Source organism: Ovis aries, chromosome 4 (assembly GCF_016772045.2).
Source record: "Ovis aries strain OAR_USU_Benz2616 breed Rambouillet chromosome 4, ARS-UI_Ramb_v3.0, whole genome shotgun sequence".
In the NCBI taxonomy this organism is placed as follows: Eukaryota; Metazoa; Chordata; class Mammalia; order Artiodactyla; family Bovidae; genus Ovis; species Ovis aries.
The window spans coordinates 68,155,787-68,175,914 of NC_056057.1; the positions used below are offsets into that span (position 1 = coordinate 68,155,787).

The following is a 20,128-nucleotide window of genomic DNA, read 5'->3' on the forward strand; positions in this document are numbered from 1 at the left end:
CCCACCTCCCTCCCCACAACATCTCTCTGGGTCATCCCCATGCACCAGCCCCAAGCAGCATTCTTGGGTTTTTAAAATGATAACCACAGCAGCATGTATTTGAAAGTGATGCATTTTCATATATTTATTGGAATTAATTTTAGAGAGAAAACTTACAATCACAGCACGAGAATGGAACAAAGATAAGCCACCAACTGTGAGAGGAGGACAGAACAATTTGTCATAGTCCCATTCTGTTACAGAGAAGACACCGGACCAAGGAGGAAGGCCCAGTCTGAGGAACCCTCCCTGCTGGAAAGTGGTACACCTGGGTTGCTACATTGTTTGTTGATCAAATGGGTGAAGGAAAAAAAAAAATTAGGAAAAGAAAATGAGTCCTGCCAAATGGCTCCTCATCTAGCATGACTGAACAGACTGCTACTGTTAAGTCACTTCAGTTGTGTCCGACTCTGCAACCTCATCGACGGCAGCCCACCAGGCTCCCCCATCCCTGGGATTCTCCAGGCAAGAACACTGGGTTGCCATTTCCTTCTCCAGTGCAGAGGGCCAGCATTTTCTTAATAGATCAACATCCAACTGCTGAAATTAAAAAAGTTCAGTCTCTTACATCACTCCCATTTGTGCTTAACAACTTTTGGAATATTTCTATGTTTCATTGGTTTGATAACACCTTACACATAACCCTTGAGTGCAGTAAAAACATTAAAATGGAGACCTGAGAACTGAGAAGAAATGAGGTAGAAGGGACTAGGGAGATGGAGAATGGAGATGATCACTCCAGTCGGAGGGAAGAGCACACACAAAGACCATGAGCTGTGCAGGAGCTTAGGATTTTTAAGGAGTGAAGAGGCCAGTGTGATCTGAGTGCAAAGTGAGCAACACACTGCAAGAGACAAAGCTAGAAAGGTGGGTGTGAGCAGACCATTCAGGACCTTGTCATTTGTAGGATTTTTGAACGTAATTCATCAAAGGGAAAGTAATATGGTAAGATCTGCATTTAAAATATCACTGAAGCTGTACAGAGTAGATGGAAGAGGGGACTATGGGAAAACCAGGTAGGAACCGCTGGAATATGTCAGGTGGGATATTTTGATGGCTGGTGGGAGAGTGCTGGAAGTGTGGATGGTGAGGAGAATGTGTGCATGCCCAATCACTCTATTTAGTCATGTCCCACTCTCCCCCTCGCCCCGAGGCATTTTATTTGTATGTATTACATCCCTAGAAAAAGAATCCAAGGATTTCCCCTCCTGTATGTTTTCGTCTTGCTTCTTCATGGTCCATGATACCAGCTGAGGTTGTCAGTACAATGAAACCAAACTGACGGGATGGGAGCAGGTTATTCTGCCATTTTTCTAGATCTTTGAGTTGTACATCAAATCTGGGGCTGATCACTCCATGCTTATTTAGCCTGCCTATGAGGGTTCACAACAATTTTCCCAGCCCTGTGATCATCAATGATTTCAAATTCGCCAATGTAACCATGCTTCATCATCACTGTTAGAAACCTGATGATGACTTTGGAGCACGGCCTAATAAGGACCTGGCGTTTGCCTCTCTTCTCGGCATTATTGATACTCTTGAGAGCATCAGCCAGGACATTCATGCGCACCATTATGGCGGCACGGAAAGAGGGCGGGAGGGGCGAGCGCACGGAATTATGGGTCATGTCCCACTCTTTACAACCCCATGGCTCCTCTGTCCATTGAATTCTCCAGGTAACAATACTGGAGTGGGTTGCCATTTCCTCCTCCAGGGGATCATCCCAACCCAGGGAACGAACTCCTATCTCCTGTGTCTCCTGCATTGGCAGGCAGATTCTTTTACCGCTGAGGAGAATGAGATTTATGCCAAAGAGATTTAGGAGGTAAAATCAACAGGACACTCTTTCATTCAGTTCATACAAAAGAGGAGCCTGAGTTTAATTAGAGGCTTAAAGGAGAGATACTTTGACAGACTTCTTTGTAACTAGGAGCACACACATGATCCAGTTCTGACTTCAGGGGCTATAGGAAGACTTCTGGAAATGCTCCTTCCTGAACAGAGGACAGAGCCTTCTGACAGAAGAACATCTTTTGCACTATCCTTCATTCTTATGTTGCAGTGCAGTGTGAGAGTGCAGCTGCCATCATGCAACAGTGAGGCAACAGACATGGGAATAAAGCCCAGCACACTAAGGCTGATGACATGGGAGCGGGACAAATAGAACAAGTATTTTCTGTGACACGGGTGAGCCCCTGAGGAGCGCTGGAATGATCTAGCTCCTGACTACTAATTCAGTGAGATAATATGGATTCCTGTGATTTAACCACAGCTTTACAAACTACAGTTTTCTGTTACTTGCAGCCCAAAACATCCCTCCTTGATATAATGTAGTAGATTATAGAAAAAAAAAAAGATATTTTTCAAAAGGCAAACAGGTAGCGTTGTCACATTTTTTTCTGGCTCAATCTGAACAGTTCTTCCTGGAAAAATGATTTAGTGAAATATTTAAGTAATGGGGAAGTTTTTAGAGGCCAGGGATGCATCTGCAAAAGAAGGCACTCTCATTGAAAAGGCTTGGACTTAAGGAAATGAGTAGATAAAGGTATGTGTACAAACCTGGGTAAATCCAAAATGCTGAGTAAATCCAAAAGATGAGGTGAATCAGACTATCTGAGATATCATGGTAGTTTGACTTTTAAAGACAGAGTTTTAAGTAAAAACAATTAAAACTTATTTTCCTCCATTTTTGAATCTAGAATTGTTTAAATTTATAAAAATTTTCATAACCAATCCCATGCAAAAAAAAAAAAAGAAAAGAAAAGAAAAGAGAGTTAATGTTAATACGGTTTTATTATGTAACTATTGATCTAGGAATCCTGCAGTTTGTTTCTATAAAGAGAACATGGGGGAGGGGGGTGGGTCCTAAACCTCTACATTGGTAAATTATGAATACAGTGTAGATACACTTAAAAGTTGGTTTATCTACCCAGTGAGTAGTCGTGACTTTCAATTTAAATAAGCTTAGATTGGGCAGTACTTACATTTCTTCATAATATTTTTTTCTTGTCATTTAAAATTTTTCAGAAATGTGTTGATGGTTTGAGAAAAGACAGTTTCTTTTTAAAAAAAACTATATTGTTTATTTCTCAGGTGACCTTTAAGTGCAATAAATGATTATATTAAAAGACAACAGAGAATGAATTTCTAGAGAGCAAGGTTTGCATACTAGAAATTAAAAGAGAAACTTTAGAATTTAAACTTGCATTTGCAATTTTAGTAAATCTGGCATTGCATCAGAGGCTGAGAAATTGCTCTCTCTTTAAAGCATTTATGGTGTCAACTAGGGCAAGGAAAACATGCGATGAGAAAATATAAGACATACAGCTAATCAAAATGAAGAAAATACAGATCATTTATATTCTCTTCACCCAGGAATGACCATGGTTGATGTTTCGGTGTTAGTCCTTTTACTCTTTTTGCCCCCTATTTTCACATTTTCTCCATTCACCTTCTCTCTTCTCTTCCCTTCCTTCCCCTCCCTTCCCCCTTCCATCATCCCTTTCTTTTATGGACTCTTCCATTCTTTGAAAATTGGATTTGCTGCTCCCATGGCCTTTTCCTTTATAGTTATCCATGTACTGGTAATTTAATATTTCTTTTCTTGTTTCTGTGTATTCACATCAGTCTTGTTGGATTTAGTTTGTAAACTTTTAAAGAGAGGACATTGCACCCATGCCTGATGGTGGAATCCACTGTTCATAGCATCTCATCCTGTGCCCTGTCAGTTAACGTGAATGCATATCTAGAAGTATAAAAATTATAGTCCCAAAATATTACTAATCATGTCAGTTCCAAACTTGACCTAAGTAAGGCTAGTTTGTACAGTTCAGCCTCTCTCTGAAATTCAGCCATCACCAGCTGACTCTTCCCAACTCTCCTAGCCTCCTCTTTTCTGAATCTGGTTCCTTAGTATTCTTGGATATTATTGTATGCTCCTCATTTTCCTTAAAAAATTATTTGTAGGAAAATTTAAGACCTAATCAAAAGTCACTTTTTCTAGAAATTCTTTTCAAGATCTTAGGGGCCACTGTAGACTAGGTTCATGGCTTAGTATAAGTCATGTTTTGGGATAACCAGAACAAGAGACTGTTAGCCTATAGTCTGGAGAAGGCAATGGCACCGCACTCCAGTACTCTTGCCTGGAAAATCCCATGGACGGAGGAGCCTGGTGGGCTGCAGTCCATGGGATCGCTAAGGGTCGGACACAACTGAGCGACTTCACTTTCATTTTCACTTTCATGCATTGGAGAAGGAAATGGCAACCCACTCCAGTGTTCTAGCCTGGAGAATCCCAGGGATGGGGGACTCTGGTGGGCTGCCGTCTCTGGGGTCGCACAGAGTTGGACACGACTGAAAGTGACTTAGCAGCAGCAGCAGCAGCAGCCCATAGTCACACCTGGGACAAGCCTCCCTACCCTCCCCAGATCTTTTCTGCTCCAAATTAGCTTAACTTTCCATGAAGACCTGTTGGGGGGATAAGCATAGTTTACTTCTGGATTGCTCAAACCCTTTGGGGGTCAATGCTTATCAAGGGAAGGATGTTCTATTAATTGCTCTTTTTTGGATGAGCCCTACACTCACTTAAAATTCTGTCCCTTTTCCTTCAGGAGGAAACCAAAACAATTGGTTTGGTGCCCAATTGTTTCCAACAGGAGAATTTAGCCAAATAACCTGGCGTGCCATTGGCAGGAGTGGGTGTGTTTTCATTTTATTGTAAATTGTTTGCTTGGTGTTTGTCCCCATGACTCGACTGTAATTTTCATATTTATTTATTGTCTGACTCCGTCACTAGAAAGTGAGTTCCAGTGTATTTAGTGATCATTTACAGAACACTTTCTAGGTACTAGGTATAGTTCTAATTGCTTTATAAATACTAAGTTATTTAATCTTCCTAAAAGCCCTTATGAAACAGGCACTATTATTATAGATGAGGTAACTGAGACACTAAGAACTTAAGTTTCTTGCCCAAGGTCACACAGCCAGTAAGTACTAGAGTCAGCATTTGACCCCAGGAAAACTGGCTTCAGAGTCGAGAGACTGACTTAGCACTGTGCTATGCCTTTCCATGAGCACTTGGCATGTGTGTGCTAAGTTGCTTCATTTGTGTCCTTGTGACCCCATGGACTGTAGCCCATCAGGCTGCCTTGTCCAAGGGATTCTCCAGGCAAGGATTACTGGAGTGGATTGCTGTGCCCTCCTCCAGGGGATCTTTCCAACCCAGGGATCGGACTCATGTCTCTTACATCTCCCATATTAGCAGGTGGGTTCTTTGCTACTAGCGCCACCTGGGGAGTACTAGAACAGGTTACTATGAGTCTTTAGGACTTGGCATCTGCCTGACGATAATAGTTTTTAATATTGTTGAATGTGTGACCATCCAATGCATAAATAGGAATGCTTTCTTGGTTATAATATGACTGACTTGTAAAAAGAAATGTTTTAAAAAGTTTTAATTGGTTATTATTCATAAGAATAGCCTGATTTGAGGACTTCCCTGGTGGTCCAGTAGTAAAGAATCCATCTTGCAATGCAGGGACATGGGTTCGATCCCTGGTTAGGGAACTAAGATCCTACATGCCGTGAAGCAACTGAGCCGGTATGCCACAGCTAGAGAGTCTGTGCCGCAGTGAAAGATCCTGCCTGATGCAAGAAAGATTGTGTCTGCTGCCAACTAAGACCCAATGAAACCAAATTAATTAGTTAAAAAAAGTTATATAAAAAAGGAATAGCCTGATTTTCTTTAATTCTGAGGAGTGAAAACAGTAGGTATGCCAAATTACCTGATACATTTTTGTGATTTCCTTAAAACTGGAAGAATACTATCATGTTGCAATACACATTGAAGGAGATGAGGTTAGGGGGTAAGATGTGGATTGTGCAGAACAGTGTAATACCAGAGGATGGCAGCTGATATTTTATTAAATATTGTACTTGAGGAATAAATGAATGATTTAGAGGACATGACATTTCAGAACATGGTTCCACAGCACATCCTGACTCTCTCAGGAAACAAAGATAATGCCACTTTAGTGTTTATCAGAAAATCACTGATGTAAGTAAAAGTTGTGTGTAATGTTCTCTGGCTGGTCACCTGGATCCAGGTCAGGGCCAGGGTAAACTAGATCCTGTAAAAGGTGATTTGCTATCCGTGGTTGTTCGTTTCCCTTTTCAAAGAGTCGATTTGGTTATGCTCCATTTGTCAGATTTTATTTTCTCCTTTGTGCTGTGTTGATGTGTCAGCCCATTAGGTCACATGTGTACAGGCATGAGGTGGATAGCTGATGGGAGGGTAACATGATGCAGGGAGGGAATCTTTTGGTCTCCTCACCTGCTTCAAAGCCAGTGTCAAACTTGAAAGTGAAAGTAGTAGTTGCTCAGTCTTGTCTGATTCTTTGTGACCCCATAGACTGTAGCCCACCAGGCTCTTCTGTCCATAGGATTCTCCAGGCAAGAATACTGGAGTGGGTAGCCATTCCTGTCTCCAGGCAATCTTCCTGACCCACGGATCAAGCCCAGGTCTCCTACACTGTAAACAAATTCTTTACTGTCTGAGTCAGAAGTCTGTAAGAAATAGCTGCTTTTCTATCACAGGCTGTTAGAAAAGATGCATCAAAGTTTTGGGACTCAGCTTTCTGCTCAGTGCCAACACAGGTAAATCTCACACTGTCCACTCTTCAGGAACATTCAGGTTCACCTATTTGACGTAATTTAAGTTACATAGTGGGGGAAACGGCTTCAGATTTTAAATGCTTACTCTGGGCTTTCACTTTGCTGTGTGTTTATCCAAAAGTGGTTACTGTTCTTCCCACTTTTTTTTTTTTTTTTTTTAATGGCAGAGCAACCCTGAGAGAGAGATTACAAGTTCTACGGTTTTATCTTAGAAAGTTGAAGCAGTTTGCTCAAGGTCACAGGAGCATAAGAGGTACAATTATTTTGACTCAGTTTTAATTACTTTTTCCTTAATACAGTGTTCTTCTTCCATTTGACTCTCATATTGCCATTTAGTTAATCATTAGATCAATAAGTGTTTATTGGTATCAAGGCTATTATATCAAAAGAGGTAGTCATACTGAAAATATTCGAATTAGGTCATCATCTTCTAAGTTTCCCACTTAGAACAATGCTAAATCATATGTGGTTGCTTGCATATTAAAGCCCAATGGAATCACAGAGCACTCAAAGCTCAAACTAACACTGGGAATTGTAATTATATACATTTCTTGTGTAAAGACTTGATGGTTGGTTTGAATTACGAACTGTGTGGCTTTGGGGAAATTACTTAATATCTTTAGGCTCTGGTTTCCTTAAATGTAAAGTGGGGATAATAGTACCTACTTCTCTGGATGGTTGCCAAGATTCAAGCAGATGATATATTAAAAAAATTTTTTTTAATTTATTCTTAATTGGAGGATGATTGCTTTACAAAGTTGGGTTGGTTTCTGTCGTACAGCAACATGAGTCAGCCATAAGTATGTACATATCTCCTCCCTCATGAGCTTCCCTGCCCCATCCCACCCCTCTAGGTCGTCACAGAATGTCACAGGGCTCCCTGTGTTATATCACAGCTTCCCACTAGTTATCTTTTTTACACATGGTAGTTATATGGAGAAGGCAATGGCACCCCACTCCAGTACTCTTGCCTGGAAAATCCCATGGGCGGAGGAGGCTGGTAGGCTGCAGTCCATGGGGTCGCAAAGAGTCGGACATGACTGAGCGACTTCACTTTCACTTTTCACTTTCATGCATTGGAGAAGGAAATGGCAACCCACTCCAGTGTTCTTGCCTGGAGAATCCCAGGATGGGGGAGCCTGGTGGGCTGCCGTCTATGGGGTCACAGAGTCGGACACGACTGAAGGGACTTAGCAGCAGCAGTTATGCATGTCAATGGTACTCTCTCAATTCATCCCGTCTTCTCCTTTGCCTGAGACAATACATTTATTAAGTCCCCAGCACAGTGCCGGACATGTAATAGGCACTCAGTAAATGTTAGTTTCTCCTTGACTGACTTCTTTCATTGGCTGTGTAGGAAAGCACTGTGAACAGACTCTAGAAGTCAATCACTTCCAAGTGCTTTTGGAAAATAATGAGTAGAGAGTCTTAAAATTCACTGTCATTATTGTTGGTTGGGGCCCGTTGTTTCCACCCCACTCCCCCAAAGAATATCATGTTAAAAGTTACTGGAGAGTATTTAATATGCAACAATTTGCTCTGAAACTTTTTTTTTTTTTCAGAAACATACCTGATGATTAAATCAAATCAAGCAGAAGTTTTCTGTATGTGATTCAAGAATGCTGTTCATCCTTTCAGCACTGCAAGTGCATTACCTGTTGTGAAAGGAGGAAGTGTGCTCCGTTAAGTTTGAAAGCAAAGTTACCAGAAAAGGATCAGCAAATCACAATGCAGAATCCTTAGCAGTAAGGCCCCTACTGACCTGTGACTGAGGCACAAGCCAAGGAATATGTTTAATGTGTGCTGCCCCATTAGCTCCTGGAATCTTAGTATACAACCCACACCACTGAATCAGACCCACAGGAGGGAAACAACAGGAGCATCATGGCTCTGCTATGCAGACACAGCACTATTGTTTCCAGAAATTAGTTTTTAGTTTATTAAAGTAATATTGGAGAAGACTCTTGAGAGTCCTTTGGACTGCAAGGAGATCCAACCAGTCCATCCTGAAGGAGATCAGTCCTGGGTGTTCATTGGAAGGACTGATGTTGAGGCTGAAACTCCAATACTTTGGCCACTTGATGGGAAGAGCTGACTCACTGGAAAAGACCCTGATGCTGGGAAAGATTGAGGGCAGGAGGAGAAGGGGACCACAGAGGATGAGATGGTTGGATGGCATCATCGACTCGATGGACATGGGTTTGGGCGGACTCTGGGAGTTGGTGATGGACAGGGAGGCCTGGCGTGCTGTGGTTCATGGGGTCGCAAAGAGTCGGACACGACTGAGCGACTGAACTGTGAACTGAACTGAATATATTGCACACCAAGTTCAAAAGTCAAATGTTATTAAAGTGATTATAGTAACTAACAGGGGTTTCTTTTTCTTTTCTTTTTGATGTGGACCATTTTTCAAAGTCTTTATTGAATTTGTTACAATATTGCTTCTGTTTTATGGGTTTTTATGGCTGTGAGGCATGTGGGATCTTAGCTCCTCGACCAGGGATCAAACCTGCACCCCCTTGCCTTAGAAAACAAAGTCTTAACCACTGGACCACGGGGGAAGTCCCCACACGGATTTCTCACCTCATTTCTTCTCTTAGTTCTCTTCCCCAACCGCCTTCAACAATTTTGGCTTTTTACTCGTGGCACATGCACGTCTCTGTATTTCCAAATAATATGTGTTTTATTCTCTCTTTTGATTAATCCGTATTTGACTTCTATTAATTTCCTGTTATGATATTTGAGGATTTTGTTCTCTTATACCATCATGCCTTCTGCTTCCCTTCTCACAGATCCCAGTAGGGTCATATTACAGCTTTTGTTTAATTGACTATTGCATTTTGATATTATTGTGCCTTTGTAGATATTGTTCAGGCTAAGCATTATAATGCACAGATCATTATATTTGCTTCCCAACTTTTTGTCTTTTTCTAAAGTTAATAATGACCTCTCCTTGTCCACTCTCCCTCCACCTCAGTCCTTTCAATCTGCTTGTTTTGGGTCCTATTTCTGATTTTTCCTACACCTCCCAATGGTTTCTTGGTACTTTCTACCAGGTGCTGTCATATCAATACATACATATGTTCCATTTTGTTTTTCCTAAAAATATCCCTCCTGGACACCTCCTTCTGCTTCTGTAGGGACTGACCTGTCTCTGGCATGTTGAGGGGGTGAGGTGGTGTCACAGCAGCCAACAGAGAGGGAGTGTGAGAAAAAGGGAGTGGTCAACTGTGCCTGCAAATGAGAAACCAAGCAAGCAGAGACCCGGAGTCTCAGTGCGGCTGGTGGGGCTCCAGGCAGAGCACCCTGTGGGGAGCGCAAGGGCTGAAGCTGGACCTGCAGGCGAGAAGGTGTGCCACCGCGCCTCCACAGCTGTTCCTGTGCCAGCTGGCTTTAGTGGCAACCCGTGAGGTTGCTGCCTCAGAGAGACAGACAGGCACTAATTTTTAAGTTTCAGAGGGGAGAAAACTGAGGCTCAGAAATGTTGGAAGCCTTGATCTGTGACTGAGCTGGGTCTTGTGGCTCTAAAGCCAGTGCTCCATGAAAAGATGCTCAACATCACTCATCATCAGAGAAATGCAAATCAAAACCACAATGAGGTACCATCTCACGCCAGAGTGGCTGCCTTCAAAAAGTCTACAAACAATACATGCTGGAGAGGGTGTGGAGAAAAGGGAACCCTCTTACACTGTTGGTGGGAATGCAAACTAGTACAGCCACTATGGAGAACAGTGTGGAGATTCCTTAAAAAACTGGAAATAGAACTGCCACATGACCCAGCAATCCCACTGCTGGGCATACACACTGAGGAAACCAGAACTGAAAGAGACACGTGTACCCTAACGTTCATCGCAGCACTGTTTACAATAGCCAGGACATGGAAGCAGCCTAGATGTCCATTGGCAGACAAATGGATAAGAAGGCTGTGGTACATATACACAATGGAGGATTACTCAGCCATTAAAAAGAATGCATTTGAATCAGTTCTAATGAGGTGGATGAAACTGGAGCCTATTATACAGAGTGAAGTGCGCCAGAAACAAAAACACCAATACAATATACTAACACATATATATGGAATTTAGAAAGATGGTAATGATGACCCTGTATGCGAGACAGCAAAAGAGAAATAGATGTAAAGAACAGACTTTTGGACTCTGTGGGAGAGGGCAAAGGTGGGATGATTTGAGAGAATAGCATTGAAACATGCATATTATCATATGTGAAGTAGATTGCCAGTTCAGGTTTGACGCATGAGACAGGGTGCTCAGGGCTGGTGCACTGGGATGACCCTGAGGGGTGGATGGGGAGGGAGGTGGGAGGGGGGTTCAGGATGGGGAACACATGTACGCCCATGGCTGATTCATGTCAATGTGTGGCAAAAACCACTACAAAACTGTAATTCGCCTCCAGTTAAAATTAATAAATAAATTAAAAAAAATAAATCCAGTGCTATCGTAGGGCTCCCATGATACCTTTCCACCATATCACAGCACAAGCAGGTATGGCTTGGTTTTAAAAACTCATTGGGCAGTAAATTGCTAAAATTTCTGTAACTCCAATTTTCTAGGCAACAATGAGTGATGATGTCTCACAGCTGTGAAGGATACGAATGGTATAAGCCTTCTCATAAAAGTCTCCTCCAGCTGTTGAGTTTTTAGATAAACATTTGTCTTACTCTGTGCCCCCAATACTATACTGAGTGCTATATACAGATTATCTTAAGCCTCAACAGTTGTTCCATGGAATCAGTAACAATACAAGTTCACGATAATGACAAGGAAACTGAGGTTTAAGAAGTAGAGTAACTTTCCCTAAATTACACTATCAGAAAGTGTTAAGAGCCAGGATTGAAACAAGGGGGTTGTAACCTGTAACTGACTTGTGTAACAGGTAATTGGGGGCTTCCCAGGTGGCTCATGGTAAGGGATTCACTTGCCAATTCAGGAGGCGTGAAAGACACAGGTTCGATCCCTGGGTCGGGAAGGTCCCCTCGAGGAAGGCATGGCCACCTACTCCAGTATTCTTGCCTGGAGGATCCTCATCGATAGGGGAGCCTGGCGGGCTATAGTCTATGGGGTCACAAAGGGTCGGAGAGGACTGAGGATTGAACACACACACATACAAAAGGCAACTGAACTAGAGACTTAGATCTTCAGAGTCTCCAAACTGAATTATTTTGAGACTTAATCATTCCTTCTGGATGGAAGGAGAAAGAATATGGTAAAGATTAGGTGAGAAATGGATAACTAGTTCCCAGAAAGCTTCAGTACCTTAAGGGTTCAGACCCTGGATCGAATCTAAATGGTGGACAAGAGTCAGTGTGCATTTTCAGAGTCTTCTGCTTCTGCAATCAACCCCTCCTCCATGAAACTGAAATACTACAGGGCATTTGAGTATTTGTAGGACTATGCTATTAACTTAGAAAATGTTTGAGTGCCTACTGTATGCTCGGCCTAGACCAGATTCCTGCTTTCATGAAGCTTACAGGCTGGACAGTGTCATTTTAGAGATTAAGTTGGTTCTGTGGTTATGGAGGTGAGAAGCCTACGGGGACCTTAGACTATGGCAGTGGAGGGTCTTATTCAGCCTCTGAAAGTCTGAACAACCTTCCCAGTGCTACAAAGCTATTTTCCCTTCTCTGTTACTAATTCCCAAGTTTCTTCAGATATCCAAACACCTTGGAGAGAATGGGTTGATTCCCAGTTCAGGTGAAACCCTGATTGCTCTATACCGGTTCTGCTCTAATGCAGACATTGGAATCACCTGGAGGGCTTGTTGAACACGTAAGTGAGGCGTCCTCACATGAGCGACTGTGGTCATGTGAGCACGGTGGCTTCCTCCCGGAGTTGCATGTCACTTCTACGTCTCCCACTGACCTAGGGAGCAGGAGGAAGATGAGGAAACGAGGGCGCCACTGCCAGGTGGCCCCACCACCCCTGCTGCCCCCCAATGGTGCTGCGGCCCTCGGCGTCCCCAGCGGCCTGGCGTGCTGGCTTTCGGTGCTGTTTCTGATGTACGTCCTTGGCTTCAGCAGCATTTTTGGCTGTGATAATCCTGCTGCCCTTCAGACTCAGGTTAAATGGAATATGTGGGTGAGCACCACGAAGTTGATGCTGCTGTATGCCTGGTATTATTGACCCAACGTAGCTTTGTGTTTCTTTGGTGGCTTTTTGATCCACTGAGTATTTGGAATATGATGGGGAGCCATTATTTTTAGTTGCTTTATTTGCATTGGGCAGCTTATTTTGCTCTGGGTGGACTATTTAATGCTTTTTGGCTGATGGAGTTTGGAAAGTTTGTGTTTGGGACTGGTGAGGAGTCCTTAGCACTTGCTCAGAATACGTATGCTGTGAATTGGTTTAAAGGCAGCGAATTAAACTTGGTGTTTGGGCTCCAACTTAGCATGGCTAGAAATGGAAGTACAGTAACCATTAGCCTCATGGGATGGCTGTATTCTAAGGTTGAAGCTTTGTTGGGTTCTGTTGGTCACACAACACTTGAGGTCACACTTATGACTGGGGGTATAACATATATTTTTTTCATTTGTTTATGCCTCGGACTTTGCTTACCTGTATCAGAGAGCAGAAAGAATTCTTCCTGAAGAACAAGGGAAAACAGGTGAGGTTATTAAGTTGCTTGATTTTTCCTTACCTCTGCGGTGGTGCACGTTTATCGACTGTGTTTGCTACTGTGTTGCTGTGTTCCCTTTCACTGAACTTGAGAAAGTTTTTTTTTAACAGAGAAATTTGGATTTTCCTCCCCAAGTAGTGAGTGCTATTAGTAATATTGTATATGTATTAGTAATATCAGCTCCCATGTCACCAGTATTTAAGCTCCTGGTGGGTAAAAAAGGGAAAAAAAATCCTGGGTTCTGTGTGCAATGGTGGCCACTCTTTTCTTTTCCATTCTTGTTTTTTTACCTGAAATATAGTTGATTTATAATGTGTTAATTTCTGCTGCACAGCAAAGCAATTCAGTTACATACACATATATGTATATACATATATATACTTGTGTGTACATATATATATTCTTTTTAATATTCTTTTCATTATGGTTTATCATAGGATATTGAAGATAGTTCTCTGTGCTCTATTGGTTCTTGTTGATAATCCATTTGATATATAAAAGTTTACATCTGTTATACCCAACCTCCCAGTCCATCGCTCCCCCAACCCCCTCCACCTTGGCAACCACCAGCCTGTTCTCTATGCCTGCGCTTCTTTTTTGGTTTCATAGACAGGTTCATTTATGTTATATTTTAGATTCCACATACAAGTGATATCATATGGCTTTTGTCTTTCTAACTTCATGTAGTATGATAATCTCTAGGTTCATTCATGTTGCTACAAATGGTGTTATTTCATTGTTTTTCATGGCTGAGTAGTATTCCATTGTGTCTATGTAGCGTATCTTCTTTATCCCCTTCTCTGTCAGTGGACACTTAAGTTGCTTCCATGTTTTGGCTATTGCCAACAGTGCTGCAATGAACACTGGGACGCATATATCTTCTCTCAGTACATGCCCAGAAGTGGGATTACTGGATTGTATGGTAGTTCCATATTTAGTTTTTTAAGGAGCCTCCATATTGTTTTCCATAATGGTTGTACAAATTTACATTGCTACCAACAGTGAAGGAGGGTTCCTTTTTCTCCATACCCTCTCCAGCATTTGTTATTTGTAGACTTTGGATGTCCATTTTAACCGGTGAGATGGTACCTTATTATAATTTTGATTTGCATTTCTCTAATAATTAGCAATATTGAGCATCATTACATGTGTCTATTGGCCATCTGTAGTTCTTCTTTGGGGAAATGTCTTATTTAGGGCTTCTGCTCTTTGGATTGGGTTGTTTTTGTTGTTGAGTTGTTTGAGCTGTTTGTATATTTTGGAAATTAAGCCCTTGCTGGTTGCATCATTTGCAAATATTTCCCCCCATTCTGTAGGTTGTGTTTTCGTTTTGTTTATGGTTTTCTGTGCTGTGTAGAAGCTTGTAAGTTTGATTAGGTCCCATTTGTTTGTTTTTGTTTTTATTTCTATTGCCTTAGGAGACTGACCTAGCCTCCTAAGGTCAGTCAGTTTATATCATTGGTACAATTTATGTCAGAGAATGTTTTGCCTATGTTCTCTTCTAGGAATTTTATGGTGTCATGTTTTATGTTTAAGTCTTTAAGCCATTTTGAGTTTATTTTTGTATATGATGAGAGGATATGTTCTAACTTAATTGGTTTACATGTGACTGTCCAACTTTCCCAACACCACTTGCTCAAGAGATTTTTTTTTTCCCATTGTATCTTCTTGCCCCCTCTGTTGAAGAGTAATTGACTGTAGGTGTGTGGGTTTGTTTCTGGTCTCTTCTGTTCCATTGATCCATATGTCTGTTTTTAATGCCAATACCACACTGTTTTGATTACAGTAGCTTTGTACTATTGTTGGAAGTCTTGGGGGTTATGCCAGGAATCAAACCCCATCTCCTGCATTGGCAGACTGAATCTTTACCACTGAGCCACCAAGGAAGCCCCCTTCTTGGTTCTTTAATCCAATCTATAACCAAACTTTTACAACTCTGCCTCCTAAATAGAACTCAGTTCTATTTATCTCTGCTTTGCTACCACTTGATCCAGGCTATATCACCTTAGTCCTCTAAATGACAACATCTGAGTGACTCCCTGAGTCTAACCTCACTACATTCATCTGCCCACATATTCTCTGATGGATCCACAGTCAAGTAAGTGATCTTTTAAAAATGTAAGCCCAATTGTGTCATTTGTTTCTTAAAACCCATTAACGCTAAATGCAATGTGGTGACCTAGATTACGTCCTGGAACAGAGAAAGGACATTAGTGGAAAACACATAAAACCTGAATAAAGCCTGGAGTTCAGTTAATAGTAAAGTACTAATGTCCGTTTCTTAGTTTACTGTGGTTATGTAAGATGTTTACATTAGGGGAGTGGGTGAAGAGGGCACAGGGACCCTCTGCAGAAGCGTTGCGACTCTTCTGTAAATATAAGACTACTCCAAAACTAAGTTAATTAAAAAAAAACAAAACAGTAGCACCAGACTTGTTTAGGTTAGAGTCTAAAATCCTTTACATGACCAGTTTTCTCTGTCCAGCCAAACTAAACGTATTGTTTAATTCTTCCAAGTGACATAAGGGCTTCCCGGGTAGCTCAGCTGGTAAAGAATCCGCCTGTAATGCAGGAGACCCTGGTTTGATTCCTGGGTCAGAAGTTCCCCTGGAGAAGGGATAGACTACCCACTCCAGAGTTCTTGGGCTTCCCAGGTGGCTCAGTGGTAAAGAATTTGCCTGTAATGTTGGAGACCTGTGTTCGATTCCCGGGGAGGGGAAATCCCCTGGAGGAGAGCATAGCAACCTACTCCAGTATTCTTGCCTGGAGAATCCCCATGGACAGAGGAGCCTGGTGGGCTACAGTCCATGTGGTCAGAAAGAGTCAGACATGACAGCGAGTTCCCTTGGACTGCAAGGAGATCCAACCAGTCCATTCTGAAGGAGACCAGTCCTGGGATTTCTTTGGAAGGAATGATGCTGAAGCTGAAACTCCAGTACTTTGGCCACCTCATGCGAAGAGTTGACTCATTGGAAAAGGCTCTGATGCTGGGAGGGATTGGGGGCAGGAGGAGAAGGGGGTGACAGAGGATGAGATGGCTGGATGGCATCACTGACTCGATGGACGTGAATCTGAGTGAACTCCAGGAGTTGGTGATGGACAGGGAGGCCTGGTGTGCTGGGATTCATGGGGTCACAGAGTCGGACACGACTGAGTGACTGAACTGAACTGAAGCACAGCAAGTGATGTAAACCTTTTCATTGCCAGTATTCAATGTCTGGCCCATTAATAAGTGCTTGTTAAGTATTCATTGAAAATTGATGAATATCACATTTTTAAAATCAAAAGATTGACTATGGATTTGGGGATTGGTAGATCTTGGGAACTTGTAAGCTACCTGAGTTGGGTTTTCAGTTGCAGGCAGGACGGCCCAGGTAGCACTCCTGTGTGCTATGTTACTTTCCTTAACTCCTCAAATCTCTTCTCCCTTGCTCCTTCCAGGCTGCTGTTCTTGAAATCCTGCACCAGCTCCCTTCCAAGCCTGGAGACCAGGTGCCCATTTGTGTTAATGGGAGAAAGGAAAGGGTCTTTCTCTACCCACCCTGTCCCTGTCCCACCTCTTACAACCCACCTGTGGACAGTTTAACAGTGGGTTCTGGAAACAACACTGCCTCCTTTCAGGTCAAAGTACTAGAGTTATTCCAAGGGCAGGAATTTCAAGCCAGGTAAGAGGAGCCACGTCAGGCTGCCAGATGGTGGGGAAGATAGGCATGAGTGAGCAGGCTTCAGACTAAAGCAAGCTAGAGGGGATCAAGTGTTGTAATCACATTCGAGCAAAGGAGTCAAGTGACCCTCATTACACATTAGAGCCCTGTTATAATAATACCCCTTATGATTACTTGGACTTGGATTTAACCTGGGACAAATTTGTAATTTGTAAACAAATTTAGGTTTACAGTCTTTTGACATTTTCTTTCACGTGTCTTCTTTTCCACCTCATGTTATATCCTTTCCTCGCCTAAGTCATCATTCTTAAAACCCAATCAGAATATTTCCCCCAGTTTTTTAGAGGAGCAAACTCATTCCCAAGGTCATATGCAGCCAATAACAGACAGGCCCTTGGCGGCTCAGATGGTAAAGAACCTGCCTGCAATGCAGAAGACCCAGGTTTGATCCCTGGGTCGGGAAGATCCCCCGGAGAAGGGAATGGCAACCCAATCGTTTTCTTGCCTGGAGAATCCCATGGATAGAGGAGCCTGATGGGCTACTGTCCATGGGGTTGCAAAGAGTTGAACACAACTGAGCGACTAATACTTTCACTTTCTGCTACTCAAACATGAGTCTTTCTGACTCCATTTGTTCTGCCCTCCTGCAGGCAGCCTAGGGTGATCTGCTCTAAAGACCACATAACTCAATGAAGGCCATAAACACAGTGGGTCTTACAGAAAGGGAAGCTCGAGTATTGGAACCTTAATCGCAGGCAGGCTCCCCAGGAGGTAAATGGAGGAGGGAGTGGGACCAGAGGTGGAGACTCCGTGGGATCTTTCTTTTCTTATTGTGTTTTGGCGATGATAGAAACTTTATTGCCTAAACTCCATCTGGGAGCAGTGTTGTGAATATTCTTTCCCTCAACACCAATTTCTTTCATGTCTTCCCAAATGATAGACGGAGAATTTAATACATTTAATGCTTTTCCTTCCATTTACACTATCATAAATTACAAAGTATTGTTCACTTCACAAAATAAAACCATTTCCAGATAATTTTTTGACAGTATCAAGAAGTACATAAGCTACAACAAACAAACCTGTATAGCTGGGAGGAACAATGCTAACAGGGACCAAGCAGAACCATCCTGACCCCCGAGTGCCAGCGAAGGCCTTTCACACGGCCCTCGGGATTTCCAGAACGACAGCTGCACTGCCTTCTCCCCTTTCAGCTCACTTAACACACAGTAATTCTCTTCTGGCCACTCCAAGACAAGACTGGTGAATGACAACACGAATCATCGCAGAGAATCAGAGGAAAAGACACTGCAGTTAGGTTTAAGAAAAACAAATTTAGGTTTACAGTCTTTTGACATTTTAAATATTTTACCTATGTTACAAAATATAGAAATCTTGGTGTGGAAAGCTCATGATAAGATAAATAGAACCAATAAGATAAAACTATAGTCATCAACTCATATTAAATTATCCATCATATTAAATTATCCATGTGCTCTGATGGATACACATATTCATAAAAACCAAACTTATTCATTCTTTAAAAAATAGGCTTGTTTATAAAACAAAAATGAAAAAAATCAACAATGACTCTGCAGGTTCACTTTTCAGAAATACAGACATATGGTGAAAATGCAACTTGCCATTAACAGATGAATTCAGAGTGCTTGCCTGAAATGAAGAGGAAAAGTGCTTTTTACGTGGCCTAGATATAACCAGTGTTTCCAAATCATTTTCTGTAAAATGACCATGTTCTGCATGTTCTGTGATGTATACACATGATATGGAAGAACGATGACCAATTCTGAAACACACTTTGGGATTTCACAAAATTTCTATGGAAAGAAAAGGGTAGATGTGACAGGCCATCCTATAGTTGCTATAAACATGTACTGCACAATGGCGAAATGCCAGTGCTTAACAGCAAAAACTATTAAAAGCAGGGACAGAGGTGGGAGGTGAAATTTCACTGCAAAGCACTGATAGGGACAGAGGTATGTCAAGATAATACTGCATTCATGGGACACTTTTTCAGGGATCACAGCAAGAAGGCAGGACAAGGTATACAGGGTAATAATCAATGCACTGCATTGAGTTCTATTTGCTAAAATAAAGTAACATTCTTGAAGCTAAAATAAAAATACATCTTACAATATAAGTTTCATTTAACATTTAACATATAGAATTGTCTTCTTTTTGTAAGTGGAAAATGTATAACTGTATCAAGTACCTCTATGAATTAAGTTCCCTTTTATTACTGATAAGACAGAAGTTTAAAGGTCTACGCTGTTTTTTTAATAAGTTAAAGAAAGATTTATTAATCACTCTTCCAACAAAACAGACATACGAGGCACGGCAAAGACCCGAGGTGAGGACTTTTTCTTGCCCTCATCCTTGCTGTTCTCCCGTGGAGGGGCCAGTGTCTATGAGACACAGTAGCCAACCTGGCAATCCACTGTGGTCCAGGAAATTCCATCACTTGTTTGGAAAACAAATCAAGTGCAAGAGATGTTTTTATTTCTTTAGCCTTATCAACTTAGATGGGGCTGGGGCCACTCAACTCATTTCCCTGGTGAATTAAAACAAAACATCTTCATTTTCTATTAAGATCTGCACAATCAGCTTTTGGTACCGCATGTCATGGAGGGTGGTGAGGGTGCTGTCCTCAGGAGGTCTCATCAGGGTGGGCCCAAACACGATCCCCAGGTTTTCAGCATTCATGAAATTGTCCTTTTCATTCATAGTCACCCTGCAAGACAAACATATACAGAGAGACATTATACAGAGTCAAGGGTGGATTTGTGTACTGATTATGAGCATAGGCCCCTGAGAGCTTCTCTGGTTTTGGAATTTGCAAAGGAAAATTAAGGACTGGAATTATAGAGAAGTATTTTTTAAAAGGTAATTTTTGGATTTTCTTGAGATCTCTAGTCTTTCCCATTCTATTGTTTTCCTCTATTTCTTTGCATTGATCACTGAGGAAGACTTTCTTATCTCTCCTAGCTATTCCTTGTAACTCTGCATTCAGATTCTTATATCTTTCCTTTTCTCCTTTGCCTTTAGCTTCTCTTTTCTCAGCTATTTGTAAGGCCTCCTCATACAAGCATTTTGCCTTTTTG

The 20,128-nt window shown here is 41.9% G+C and overlaps 1 protein-coding gene and 2 pseudogenes across 4 annotated transcripts in view; 1 reads left to right on the plus strand and 2 right to left on the minus strand.

The window, feature by feature from the left end:
- Positions 1 to 98: 98 nt before the first annotated feature.
- On the minus strand, positions 99 to 12,656 carry LOC132659693 (small ribosomal subunit protein uS8-like; annotated as a pseudogene).
- Positions 12,515 to 16,197, plus strand: LOC132659692 (major facilitator superfamily domain-containing protein 1-like; annotated as a pseudogene).
- Positions 16,198 to 17,948: 1,751 nt separating this feature from the next.
- Positions 17,949 to 20,128, minus strand: part of CHN2 (chimerin 2) — a 343,495-nt gene continuing 341,315 nt past the window's right edge. For all 4 annotated transcript variants that reach the window (XM_004007934.5, XM_060414780.1, XM_042248636.2 and 1 more), the window contains one exon: positions 17,949 to 19,758. In XM_004007934.5, the coding sequence (XP_004007983.1) occupies positions 19,587 to 19,758 (172 nt within the window). In that variant the 3' untranslated portion in view covers positions 17,949 to 19,586. The remainder of the gene's footprint in view (positions 19,759 to 20,128) is intronic.